Source organism: Gorilla gorilla, chromosome 20 (genome assembly GCF_029281585.2).
Source record: "Gorilla gorilla gorilla isolate KB3781 chromosome 20, NHGRI_mGorGor1-v2.1_pri, whole genome shotgun sequence".
Classification (NCBI taxonomy): Eukaryota; Metazoa; Chordata; class Mammalia; order Primates; family Hominidae; genus Gorilla; species Gorilla gorilla.
The window spans coordinates 20,956,684-20,970,609 of record NC_073244.2 but is presented as its reverse complement, the minus strand read 5'-3'; the positions used below and the strand labels follow the sequence as shown (position 1 = coordinate 20,970,609).

The 13,926-nt window shown below is 43.8% G+C and overlaps 1 protein-coding gene across 1 annotated transcript in view; it reads left to right on the top strand.

Moving 5' to 3' along the window:
* The window catches only part of LOC115933039 (sortilin-related receptor-like), a 224,638-nt gene that overhangs the window by 186,547 nt on the left and 24,165 nt on the right, over positions 1-13,926 (top strand). The window contains exons 46-52 of the mRNA XM_055372001.2: positions 385-534; positions 8,223-8,354; positions 9,150-9,276; positions 9,436-9,605; positions 10,881-10,993; positions 11,223-11,327; positions 12,138-12,210. Coding sequence (XP_055227976.1) covers positions 385-534; positions 8,223-8,354; positions 9,150-9,276; positions 9,436-9,605; positions 10,881-10,993; positions 11,223-11,327; positions 12,138-12,210 — 870 coding nt within the window. The remainder of the gene's footprint in view (positions 1-384; positions 535-8,222; positions 8,355-9,149; positions 9,277-9,435; positions 9,606-10,880; positions 10,994-11,222; positions 11,328-12,137; positions 12,211-13,926) is intronic.

Sequence of the window (13,926 nt, the reverse complement as noted above, 5' to 3'; positions counted from 1 at the left end):
GAACTTTTGGAGGACTGTGTGTTGTTGATCTGATTGGTTCTGAGCTTTCTCCTGTGACGGCTTAGGGTAGGACGCAGCCTTCACTGGCCTCTTTAGTCACATACCGCTATCTGTCTTCTTTCCAGCTCCCAAATCTCATTATCCATGTCCTCGTGGATTTAGGTCTTTGAAAACAATCTCTTGACTGTGGCTTTAGTGGGATCCTGTGGGGAAGCAACATTAGATGTCTGTGTCTACTCTGCTGTCTATCCGGAACTCGCATTTGTCTTCAGGTTCCCATTGTAATTTCTAAAACACCGTAATCTCGTAGCATATTGATTGGTTGCTGTTATTGGCCAGCTCCCTCAATACTAAAAAGTAAATTTTAAAAATCTTTTATTTTAGCAAACGTCACTGCTGCCTCCACTCCCACCCAACTTGGGCGATGTGACCGATTTGAGTTCGAATGCCACCAACCGAAGAAGTGTATTCCCAACTGGAAGCGCTGTGACGGCCACCAAGACTGCCAGGATGGCCGGGACGAGGCCAATTGCCGTGAGTAGTCAGAGAGCCCTTCACCCCCTGGGCACGTTTCTGCAGAGAGCACAGTTCCGGTGCTTCTGCTTCATTTCTGGATCAGCACACGCCTGTGTGTGAGTCTGTGTACTTGCGTAACCATGCTCTTACTGCATTCTCCACAAGCGCTTTGCCACATGCACCCATACCATTGCGTTAGTCACCTTCTTTTTAATAAGTTGACTGCGTTTTAAATACCAGGAGCATGTCCAGTAAAAATACTTTCTGAATGACTAAGATAAATATTTTAAATAGGTTTCATAAGCATGTTTAACTCTTTAAAAACGCCCTTGGGGAAAGCCACAACTCTTCTGTATGTACATTCATTCTTCTGGAAGTATTTAGTGAGCACTTACTGGGCATAGAAGCTGTGTTATTAGAGGGTTTGCCTCTAGCACCCCATTAAGAAAATTCATTCTCAGTCCTTAGGGTAATTATGGTTGGTGAGATAGTGTGCCGAGCCACATGGGGAATAATCACAGGGCCATCTGAGCCTAGTGTGAGGTGATGCATGCATTCTCTACGGGTTTGGAGTTGGTGGGTCCTGGTGTTTGGTCCTCTTATGAACCCAGGGAGGATCTTTGCAGTGAGTGATGGAGGGAGACACTGGCTTCTGCAAGCGTTTATCCTCATGTGACCAGTCAGCGCTTTTCAGTCCCTGGCCGCACGCTAATGCCGCCGTTGGCTGGTCTGTCCTACTGTAGCAGACTTGGGAGGGCATGGCTGGACGGTGCTTATGCAGCCCCCCACCAGCCTGCCTCTCTGATGGTTGGGTGCTGCTCTGGCTCGGGGATCCCTGCTTTGCGGGCCTCCCCTCCATCCAGTCTCCTGCTGGCTGCAGACAGCAGATGTCCTAGCCAGTCACTCTCCCTTCCTTGCCGGGATAAGGGCTTCGTCCATGCTTGCCTGATTCCTGTCCTGGTGAATGTAGAAGACGCCCCTCTCACTCTCTGCTGAGAGCCTCCCTGCCGCCAAGCCCTAACCCTAAGCAGCAAACACCTCAGTTCCTCCACTTTGATCCCTGTTCTGGTCCCATTTTTTTTTTTTTAATCTTAAAATAATGACTTCCTCAACCAATGAAAAACTGAGCCTCACTTGGAATCCTACCAAGTCTTACCATTTAGAGATGGAATAGAATCTGAGGTGGAGGTTAGTCATCTCTTAATTCCTCTAATTCAGTATTTACAAAATTTATGGGACTTAGCAGGATCATGTGGAAGTGCTTATAAGAAATGTGAATTTGGTGATCTCACCTCAGACCACTGAATCAAGAGCAATGGTGGAGGAGATGCTCGGGAACCCAAGCCTTTTCAGAGGTGCCCTGTCTGATTCTTAGCATCAGACAAGATTGGCAAATACTGCTCTGTCCTAAATAGTTCACTCAGTAAGGCTCAGGGGGAAAGGGAAGAGGGAGTCGGCTGTCCCTTCTCTGTCTGTAGCGTTGTTCTCCACAGGGTGCCCGACTGGGCTCTCCCTGGAGAGGCTTGGTTAAGAGGAAGGAGTGTGGATCCAGTAACATCTTCAGTTTGGTTGGACAAATTTTTGTTGATCATGCACAGCATGGCAGGCATTGATCAGGTTTCTGGCAATACAAATTCTTTGTGTGTTTTTTTTTTTCTTTTTTTCTTTTGAGATGTCATCTCGCTCTGTCGCCCAGGCTGGAGTGCAGGGGCGGGTGGGATCTCAGCTCACTGTAGCTTCCGCCTTTCGAGCTCAAGTGATTCTCTTGCCTCAGCCTCCCGAGTAGCTGGGACTACAGGCATGTGCCACCATGCCTGGCTAATTTTATGTTTTCAGTACAGACAGGTTTTGCCATGTTGGCCAGGCTGGTCTCGAACTCCTGACCTCAAGTGATCTGCCCACCTTGGCCTCCCAAAGTGCTGGGATTACAGGCCTGAGCCACCATGCCCGGTGACTGGCAATACAGATTCTAGTGGGAGGGACATCAAGTCAGCAGCTATCCTACAGTGTGGTGTAGGCAGTAGCAGAAGTTATCCAAGGAACTGGCATAGTTTGCAGGTGGGCCAGCTTCCTGGAGAGGTGGGGACAGGCCAGGAGAGGCAGCCCCATTGATGGTGCCTGGACAATGGTGGGACAAGGTGGCAGATGACGGGCATTCTAGACACAAGGGACAGCATGTATATTCCAAGGCTCAGAGGCATAAGAAAACAGACCTGTAGAGTGGCTGTGGGTGGGACAAAGGTGAGTGCAGAGAGGTAGGCGTGAGGTAGATAGGGCGACCCCTGTGCTTGGAGTTTATTTTTCTGGTCCTAAGGAGCCCTTGAAGATTTCAGAGATGGGGTGTTTATATCTTAGATCACCTGGACTTCATCATGGGGGGAATGGGTTAGAAGAAGGCTGAGGTGAGATTGGAAGCCAGGTGCCCATTAGGAGGCTAATTTGATGGGACTGTGAAGATGAAAAAGGAAGAGTGACCTCTTTGTATATTGGAGGTACTATTAACAGCATCCAGTGAGTTTTTTTGGCTGTGGTAATAAGGAAAAAGGAATAATGAGGGTTTTCCCCAGGATGACAGTGAAAGCTGATGCTACCAGCTATGCGGGGGTTATTGAGGATGAGGAGTCGCAGCTTTCCCTGGGTGGGGCTAGCACGATAGTGGGTTCGTTGATTGACATCAGCATCTGAGGTAGTGCCAGTCATCCTGGAAGAAACTGAAAAGGGGAGGTCAGAAACCGGGGCATTCTTGTCTTCCTTTTCATTTTACTACATTAATTGTCCATGCAAGTGATCTTCGCTTGCCTGTTGCAATGAGTCTTTGCCAATTTTCACACTTTTGTTGTTCCTTATGATGATCTCTACAGTGATGGACTTCTGGAGACGAATTTCATTCTAGGCCTTGACGTGCTCTGACTTGAGAGAAAAATCATCTTGGCCAAGTCCTTAACTTGAAATATGAAACTAATTTATTTCCACCATGCATAGGTTTTTCTCCTAACACTTGGCTTTTCAGAGGGGTCCCAGGACCCCCATCCTTCATGCGTCCTTTCCTCTCCAGGAATGTCATTTTTGCTTTTGTTTCGGCTGCCTGAAGGGTCTTTTCTTTGGCTAAAAGTCAAGGAATTGGATAAGTTGCTACCTAGAGGTCTTTTTTTTCAAGAAACACCCTTTGAGTCTTTCCAATTCTTCAATTTCCAAGGTAGGGTGATTTCTTTTTGTTTCATTTATTTATTTATTTGTTTATTTTAGTTTAGGAAAATCATAAGGAATCTTTCATTACTAAACTATTCCTGTTGGAACTCAGATCCATTTTGGGGATGGATTTCTCTCTGTCCAGAACGTGCCAGTTGTTATCTGGAACCCAAGAACCAAAAAGATTAAGATAATTTGATATCTCTTGATACTTGTGTATAAATCCATATAAATAAATAAATGAATCTATATAAATAAACCAAATAGGCCAGGCGCGGTGGCTCACGCCTGTAATCCCAGCACTTTGGGAGGCCAAGGCGGGTGGATCACCTGAGGTCGGGAGTTTGAGACCAGCCTGACCAATATGGAGAAACCCCGTGTCTACTAAAAATGTAAAATTAGCTGGGCATGGCGGCTCATGCCTGTAATCCTAGCTATTTGGGAGGCTGAGGCAGGAGAATCGCTTGAACCCAGGCGGTGGAGGTTGCAGTGAGCTGAGATCGGGCCATTGCACTCCAGCCTGGGCAACAAGAGCGAAACTCTGTCAAATAAATAAAAAAATAAACCAAATAAATTCAGATGGTGGGGGATATTTTAATCTCCTTGGTTAACATTTCCATATTACATCTCTTTCTCATTTCTTTGTCATGTCTTTCAGTTGTAAGGTTGAGCTTTGTCATTTACTTTCAAAGTTAATGCAAGTTTGCACAAATAAGTGTTTGGATTTGCTGATGGAGTTTGTCTTCAATATAATTAATTCTCCTGCTGTGTACTTTTTTTTTTTGAAGTTCTTCGGTGTTTAGCAGGATGCGGCAGCCTTTGATAAGCCTTAAAAGATTCTTATTTCTCTTTCTGTCGCCTTATGCCTGTTTGCTTTCCTGCATTTTGGCTGTTTTGTTTTTCACTTTGCTTTATCATAAGTGGTCTTTTTCAGGCTGCTTCTGCTTTACTTTTTCTATTTGCTGTGGTAATATTTTCTGATGCTTTTAAAAGTGGCCCTATCTTCTTTACAAAGTCATTAATGACCAGATGAAAACTTGGAAGGCATGCCTGTCATACTTGCAGGTAATACAGAGTTACCCAGATAGCTTATTTTCTGGCAAAACACTCAGGATTTACAAAGGGAAGCTAAACTTTGGTGGTGGGTTTTAATGTGCTATTCATTATTCTCAAGCAAATCATGTATTCGTTTCACTTAATTCTCAAAATAACTGTGATTTTGGTCTTATCTCCTTTGTCGAGATAGGAGAATTAAGGTCCCAAGAGGATCACCTAGCCAGTACCAGATTGGGTTATTTATTTAGGTTGAAAGCCATGTTGAAAGTTCTCATCAGGGAAGAATACACCAAAACTAACAAAGATGAACTGAATAGGGATTAGTGTACAATTCTACACTTACATTAAAGGAATGAACAAAGTAGACTCCTAGAGTGTTAAACCAACAGGGACAGGTTGATCCCACACTCACCAAAATAACAGTAGGAACGTCTGAGGCGAATAAGCAACCACATAATAAGATGAACATTGGAGATAATTAAGAAAGAGAAAAGAAATGGGACCTCCCTCCTGGGTGATATTAATTCATTAATTGGCATTCTTTAAATCAGTGTTTTCAGCTTGTTTCCAATCTGGCTTATTCACAGGGATGTTGCCTGGTAAAGGGTCTTAAAATCAAGATGTGTTATATCCACAGTTTTTTTCCAACATTAATTTGATAACCATATCTAAAAATGAAATGAGATTAGTGTGGTGCGATTCTTTTTGGAGAACCTGTCCCCTGAAGGCTACTAAGTTCTATTCTAAGTGCCTGTTAATCATCGGTTAATTATCAGTTTAAGAATTTTCAGAGTTAATGACAACTTTATTCCCAGATTCTATTGTTTTTTTGTTTTAATTTAAGGCTTTTTTTTTTTTTTTTTTTTAAGAAACCGGGTCTGGTTATGTTACCCAGGCTGGTCTCAGACTCCTGGACTCAAGCAATCCAGCCTCAGCCTCCCAAGTAGCTGGGATTACAGGTGCACACTACCACACCCAGCTTACTTCCAGAGTCTAAAGCCCATGCTTTTTTGCTCTTAAAATTTTGAGACATACTTTATAAAGAAACCTCCAACGTCCTCAGCTCTACTGCTTAGCTGTTGTTTGATTATATCTGACCACATTGTTACCCAGTAGAATACTTCTGTGATGGGGGTTTTGGTATTTTTCAAAATAATCCCCTCTGAGCATAGTCTCTCCCTGGCAATCCTATATAAAATGGCATAACCTGATCAGGTTAATTTACTTGTTTGCAGTTTCTCTCAATAGAAGATAACTCCCTGAGGACAGGTCCTTCATCTGTTTTACATATCCCCATATTTTTAACATCTGGAGCAGTGCCCGAGTCATGGTAGGACCTCCATGAATGTTCACAGAATTCCATCTTGGGCTTCTGAGACTATTACAGTAGTGGTTCTCAAACCTTTCTCTAATTCTTGAATACACGTTTATTTGTCATGAGCTTCCCCCCACCATGGCAAACTAATTTCAGCTCAGTATATAATAGAATTCTGAAATGCAGTGATCTTCCTGGAGAATGGGGGATTATAGTTTGTGAAAAGCCTCATAAGTGGTTTTGATAGTTCCCTTCTCCTATTGACAATTTTTTATCAGGATTGTTTTTTAATAAGTAGTGAACTGAAGTCTGTACCTCCATCCTGGAGACTCGTGCAAAGAAGTCTTAATTCTTCTTTCTCATGAAAACTCATCAGTGGAGAACACTTGTCAGAGTGGTCTGCATGTCTTCTCACCACCTCCCCCATCCTTGTATCTTTTCACCTCTAGGAAAATATCCCTGGATCCTTTATCCATTCCTCTTGACCATCCTGGTTGCTCTCATGGGAACATTATCCAGTTTCTCTACCTATATCTCAAAGTGTGGTTGTTTATGTTAGGAGGAAGGAGAAGAGGGAGGGGGTCGAGGTCAAGTGGTGACCCATGACCACATGCCTGGGTCTGAAGTGGGGCGTATGAAGCTTCCTTGCTCAGGTCACAATGCTCATATCACCTTTAACATAACTTTGTTACTTGTGTGTACACTCTCTTTATTTTCTCAGGGCTTAGTTTCAGGAAGGGGCTATTATCATCCTTGCTTTAAAATTAAACTATAAACAAAATTCCTTCCATAGTTAGCTTGGCCTACGTGCAGAGATAAGCAGAGGCCGTTAACCTACAAGATGTCACCATGGGCAGGGGGCAGGGTGCGGGGAGCAGAATGGAGCCACTCATGTTCAGCCTCCTTTTGTCTGTTATAATTTCCCCATTTTCAAAGCCGGTGATGTTGCATGTCTCTCACCTTTCTTCTGTATTCTCTCTTTCTCTCACCACAACCAGAAAAGGGTCTCTGCTTTTAAGGACCTATGTCATTAGACAGAGCCCACCTGGATAATCCAGGCTGAACTCTCCTACCTCTGGGTCCTTAATCTAATCACACCTGCAAAGTTGCTTTGTTACATAAGGTAACATATGACAGGTTCCAGGGATTAGGATGTGGACGTCTTTGACTTGGAGGAGCAAGATTGATTTTAGACCCTCATCACTGGTGGGATTGGATTTCTGATGTAGCCCTTCCTTGTCCAGGACTGGGCAGGCAGGTGTGAATCTGTATAAGGAAGGCCTCAAGTTACTGTTCCTGGGCTTAACCAGCTACATAGCAGATTTGTATCACCCAGGTACACAGCCTGCACAGCAGATTTGCTGTCTACAGCCATTCTCACCTTTTCTCTTTTCAGGAGCATTTGCAATTATATGGTCATTGCTTTCTTTTTGGAGCCTCCCATGAAGTTTTAATCTACTTTCAGAACTGGAGAGAACATCACATTTTGGTCAATAGCCTAGACGTACAGTTGCATAACCCTTAACTTACCAGTGCTCATTATTTGCATTATTTCATTTTCTGTTCAAGTACTTTGAAAAGCCAAACAACTTTAAATACTACATAAAGTATGCATGCCTCTTAATATTGTTGGGATTCATCTCATTGTTATTTCTGTTACTCAAACCAGAAATCAGCTCCTCTTTCCAGATTGCAAACTAATAATAGTAGCAGAATAATTAATAGTACTATAGAGCAATAGCTACAGTTTGTTGATGCCGGCCAGGAGCCAGGCAGTGTTCCAGGTGTGTGATCTCATTAGATCCTTGCAGACATGATAGTGATGGAATTGTTACTTCCATTTTTTATAGGGCAACTGAACTCAGGTGATGGTAAGCTGTTTGCTCAAGCTCATGCAGATCTAGGATTTAAACTCTAGTTTGTTTGACTCCAAAGTGCTCACTCTTCCTGAACGCAGATTCCGGTTGTTAATGTTAGATGAGATGGCACCTTAGTGCTGGTATAGATTCCACCACTGGTCATTCCAGAGGTGTGTTTTGAAGCAGAAGCCGATTAGTACTTTGCCTAAATGAGAATAAACTTGGGCCCAACCTTTAGTACCATACGGCCCCTCCCCTTGGACTTAAGAAGCCTCTCTGTGTTTCAGCCACACACAGCACCTTGACTTGCATGAGCAGGGAGTTCCAGTGTGAGGATGGGGAGGCCTGTATTGTGCTCTCGGAGCGCTGCGATGGCTTCCTGGACTGCTCGGATGAGAGCGATGAAAAGGCCTGCAGTGGTGAGTGCTGGTCCATGGGCTGGGCTGGGCTGGGCTGGGCTGGGCTGGGAGGCTCGCTTACCCCAGGGCCCCTCCTTTGTAGACCTCGAGCTAGGACCCTTTTGAACTGTTGCTCAATCTAAGGATAAAACAGATTTGTGCCTAGTTTTGGAGCCCCAAGTGAGGTGAGCCTTGGCTAGACTCTGATATAACATGCAGCTGTCTCCTCCCTGTTAGTGAAATGCTAGTCTTGGATTTTTTTTTTTTATGGACTTCCCACCTCATGCCCATACGCCATGGCTCTCACAGTCTCAATCTGCTGGTGGGATTAACTCAGTTCTTATCTCTGGAGTATCTAGTAACGGACCCTATGGCATGGTCCTTGGACTTGTAGCATTCTTTATTGAGAAATAGGCTTAAATTGTCATAGGCAGGAGGAAGATGAAATTCAAGGGAAAATATCACGACCGGAAAAGTAGGAGACCCTAGGAGGGCTTGTATAGGGAGGTTTCAGCTACATTTTCTGAGATTTCTTTTCAGATAATGATTATGGCCTCCTGATAATCTAGATCATAGTAGTTCTGTTTAAAAGCAGGAGTCCTTTGAAATCTAAGGATTTGTAAGATGTAACTTTTTTTTTTTTTTTGTATTTTTAGTAGAGACGGGGTTTAGCCACATTGCCCAGGCCAGTCTCAAACTCCTGAGCTCAGGCAATTTGCCCGCCTCGGCCTCCCAAAGTGCTAGGATTACAGGTGTGAGCCACCACGCCCAGCCAAGATGTAACTTTGTTTGACTTTTTCTCCTTTATCTCTCTAGATGAGTTGACTGTGTACAAAGTACAGAATCTTCAGTGGACAGCTGACTTCTCTGGGGATGTGACTTTGACCTGGATGAGGCCCAAAAAAATGCCCTCTGCTTCTTGTGTATATAATGTCTACTACAGGTAGGTCCCATCTTTGTCATGGGAGATGAAAATGTCTTCCTTGCCCAGGGATGTTCTGTAAACTCTCTAGTGGCATGCACCATGCTATTAACTGAGTCAGACATCTCAGCCCCCCATGCTGCTCCAGTGTGACAATATCTTTATTTTTTTTTGGGCCAGGGTGGTTGGAGAGAGCATATGGAAGACTCTGGAGACCCACAGCAATAAGACAAACACTGTATTAAAAGTCTTGAAACCAGATACCACGTATCAGGTTAAAGTACAGGTTCAGTGTCTCAGCAAGGCACACAACACCAATGACTTCGTGACCCTGAGGACCCCGGAGGGATGTAAGTGTTTCAGTTAATTTTTATGGCATGGGTAAGACCTCAGGTGGGGGTTTGTGAGGGTCTTTCTGAGTATTCTCAGGAATGTGGGAACATACGTGTGCCTCACATGTACAGAAGTATGGTGGCTAAGCTTTATAGTCTTGCCAGAGTTGTCAAACATCTGTTCTTCTTACTGCATCAGAGACTTTTCTTGTACCTTAAGTTAATTTAAGATTCTCTCCACCATTGCCCTCTTGCATTTTTTTGTCTAGTTTCTACCTCTACGTTCCTCCTCTAGATATTTCCTAGTACTTGGTACTTAGGAGGAGGTCATCGTCGTTAAAATATGAGGCATATCAGCAATTTTGTGGCTAAGTTTTTTTTCTTTTTGGAGACAAGGTCTCACTCTGGCATCCACACTGGAGTGCAGTGGAGGCGCAATCACTGCTCACCACCTCAGTCTTCCCAGGCTCAGGTGGTCCTCCCGCCTCAGCCTCTTGCATAGCTGAGACTATAGGTGTGTGCCACCATGCTCAGCTAACTTTTTGTATTTTTGTACAGAAAGGGTTTTGCCATGTTACCTAGGCTGGTCTTGAGCTACTGAGCTCAAGCAATCCACCTACTTCAGCCTCCCAAAATGTTGGGATTACAGGTGTGAGCCACTGCACCTGGCTTTGTGGCTAAGTTTTTAAGAAATTTACCAAATTTATGTGTCTAAGAGAGTTCCTCGCCTCCTCCCTACTTCAAAGTAGTTGACATGAGCAACTGTCTGCTTGAATGTCATATTTTTCCATTGCCTAAAGTATCTTGAATATGCTAGCACTAAACTCATTAAGGAGCCTGCTTTGAAGATGATCAAATTCATTTGGATATAGAAACTCTGTGATGTTACAAAATTAGTCTTATTTTTTGGTAGTCATGCCCACAGTACAGTTTTTGTTGTACAAGAAGCAGAGGCAGCAGGTGCTGTCATTGACAATTAAGATCTCAGCATGGAAGTCTCAGGGTCAGTGGTGACTCAGCCTGCCCAAGTGATTCTATCCTGCAGCCCTTATGAGCCACAAATTTACCACACACTCAACTGAGCCATGATGTGATGTGTGGACGGCACACCTTGCTTTTTGGAAGAAGAGGAAAAGTGTCTTGTCAATGGGAAGACCAAGCTAGCAGCCTTTCTAGTGGATAGTCTCAGTGCCGGCTGTGGAGTCGTTCTTGTCCTTGTTCTAAGCCCAGGAAAATTCCTCTGGTTGGCTGCTATGCAGATGGGTTTTAACCTTGAGTTGGCTCTTTTTCTAGTGCCAGATGCCCCTCGAAATCTCCAGCTGTCACTCCCCAGGGAAGCAGAAGGTGTGATTGTAGGCCACTGGGCTCCTCCCATCCACACCCATGGCCTCATCCGTGAGTACATTGTAAGTACCTTCCATGAGTTGGCTGTATGTGTGTTGGGGGTGCTAGGAGATTTCTGGGTATTCTGTATGACTAGGGGGTTGATTTGGTTTAGCTTTGTAGGTGATGACCCATCCGTCAGAACATTTTGCTCCTCACCTTCTTTTCTCTCCTCCCAACTCCTTGCAAGATATTAGGATGCCCTGGACCTTTGGTTCCCTTTACTCACATTTTTTTTTCTTCTCCCTTTAGGTAGAATACAGCAGGAGTGGTTCCAAGATGTGGGCCTCCCAGAGGGCTGCTAGTAACTTTACAGAAATCAAGAACTTATTGGTCAACACTCTATACACCGTCAGAGTGAGTGTCGTCATCCATTCCAGCCATCCATGCAGTCTTAGAACTGAGCGAAATTGCTGCTGTTTTGTGAGAACTCTCTACTCACCTTTGTGAGATGCATATTAGTAATCTGCAAAATACCCAACTTCTTGCCCTGGGGTGGGGGAGCTCAGAGTTTCTTTCAGTCTCTTAAATGGACACCACAAAGAGCTTGACATCAGAGTTTCTGTAGATAACCGGGCGTTTATGGGAATGCAGCTTTCCCTGCTTTTAACTCCGATATTCTGCTAGCTTTCCAGCTCCTATACTTTTGCACTCAGCTCTTTTCTGCTTATCTTTAGCTGCAGGATGATGCAGAGCTATGATAAGTAGTCTTTCAAAACTGATTTTATGAGGTTCTTATGAAATATATTTTTAGTATTTTTAGCAGAAAGAGATAGATTTTGTGAACATGTTTGCTGAGACCATTAAGTGTACACATTCGTGACTCTCACACTGATAATTTTGTCAGTACCCTTTTTGTATATGTGTGTATTTATGAACACATCCCCCCATACACCTGCCCTTTAGAAGAACCTTGATATTTGTCGATCAATAGAAATTTTCTGATCTTAGGACTGTCATAATGCCCTTTACCCAAGCTCCTTCCCTTGGCTTTTTTGCCCTCTTATTTCAGATGCTGGGGCCTCTGAATATTCTGGATCACTCTGTATAAAATTTTTCCAGCCTCACTGCCAAAATCTCACCCCTTTAGCTCATTCAGTATTCTTGCTGTATGGTGTATGGTGTATTGCCTTTATTTCATATTAATTCACCCTCTGATTTGAAAAGGTGGCTGCGGTGACTAGTCGTGGAATAGGAAACTGGAGCGATTCTAAATCCATTACCACCATAAAAGGAAAAGGTAAATGATCCCAGCATTTGCAGATTTAGAGAAAATATTATACAAACCCTTTCAAATGACTTTCAGTATGACCGGAAAATGGAGAAACGTAGTTTAGAAAAACATCACACAACTTCCTTCTCCCCAACACACGCACATTTCTGGGTGTCTCTGTAGTGCTTTAGATAGAGTCTTTTTGGGGTGACTGAGTGTCTTTTTCCTCCTAGTATTGAGCATTTCTTCTAATGCAGACATCCAAAGGGATTTCCAAAGGCCGTCATGCGCAGCCCTTTGTGAGTAGTCACAATATCTAAAATAGAAGGAGTCCTTCCTTCTCACCAAAGCTGAAGATGATTTTGTGCATGTTCATTTGCAGGGTTTTAAAGAAAGCACCATGCTGACTCTTGTTATTCTCCCAGTGGCACTGGCAAACTGTGTGTAGGTGGTTTTTTATCTTGTACTAGAGCTGACATTAGTAATAACTGATGGCTTGCCAAGGGCAGGACACTCTAGAGTGTTCACTGCTTTGCGTACATCAGCTCATCTAATTGAACAGTCAGAACAACTACAAGAAAGGATAAGGAACTGGAATGAGGTTATGTCACTTGTCCCAGGCCACACAATCAGTAAGTGACAGAGCTGGCACTGGAACCTGATCTGCCTGACTCCAAAGCCTGTGCTCTTAACCACTGTGCTCCACGCTTCTCTCTGGGCTGAGACACATGCGGCCTACTGGACCGCCCTGCTTGCCGGGGGTGGCGGGCTCAGCATCTTGCACAAGTGCCTCATGAGGGCAGAGATCTGGTCTGTTTTTCTCTACTCTATCACGGGCATCTAGTAGAGACTAAGGAAATAATTGATGATTGAGTGAATCGAAGCAGTTAAATGAAGGGTTCTGGCATACTTTGGGAGATGGACTACAACTCATTTTCCAGAGTGGTTTTCCTGACCTTAGCCTTGATACTGGGGACTTGCATTTCTGGACTTCCAGGTATTAAAACCAGATGGACACTGTGGCACGCAGTAGGACTGGAAGATTGTACTTTAACCTAAGCCTGTGAGGAATAGGCTCTGGGTCATGGAGAGTCACTGTCTAGTCCCCTCTAAAATCTGGAGCCTTTGAGATCAGGGCCCAAGGCGGCCAAATGTACTGCCACCAGATGGTCTTTGGAGCTGAATGCTTGCTGGTATTAGAGAAAGCCTGCTGAATTCACACTCTCCTAGAGTTTTTATTGTTGTATCTCTTCTCTCTACAAAGTCTGTTTCAAAACACTGACCACACATACCAAGAAGGGATGTTGGAAGAGCAACCAAATACATGTACCTTGAATTCCGAAGGCACAAGTCACAACTGCATTTGAAAATCTCAGTGGGTGGTTGCTTCTCTTTAACTTCTTTTCTGTGATTTTGATGAATCTCAGCTGCTTGCATATATTTGGGCTAGGATTTGTACAGAAGGCAGCTGTGTGCCACATCCAAAAAGTGTTTGTTGTAAAATATCTGTGACATAGTATCATAATAACGTTTTAAGATAAAGGACAAAGACAGCAGAGGCATCAGCCAGACACACCAGGTTAATTGGTGAATGTAGTGGATTAGTAATGACAATGAGAAAAGCCACCATTCCCTGAGCACTTCTTATACACTAAGCACCATGCTATTGTTGCTCGTGAATGAATCCCTTATTAATCCTTATGAATCCTATGAGATAAGTATCCTTATCCTTATTGTGTAGCT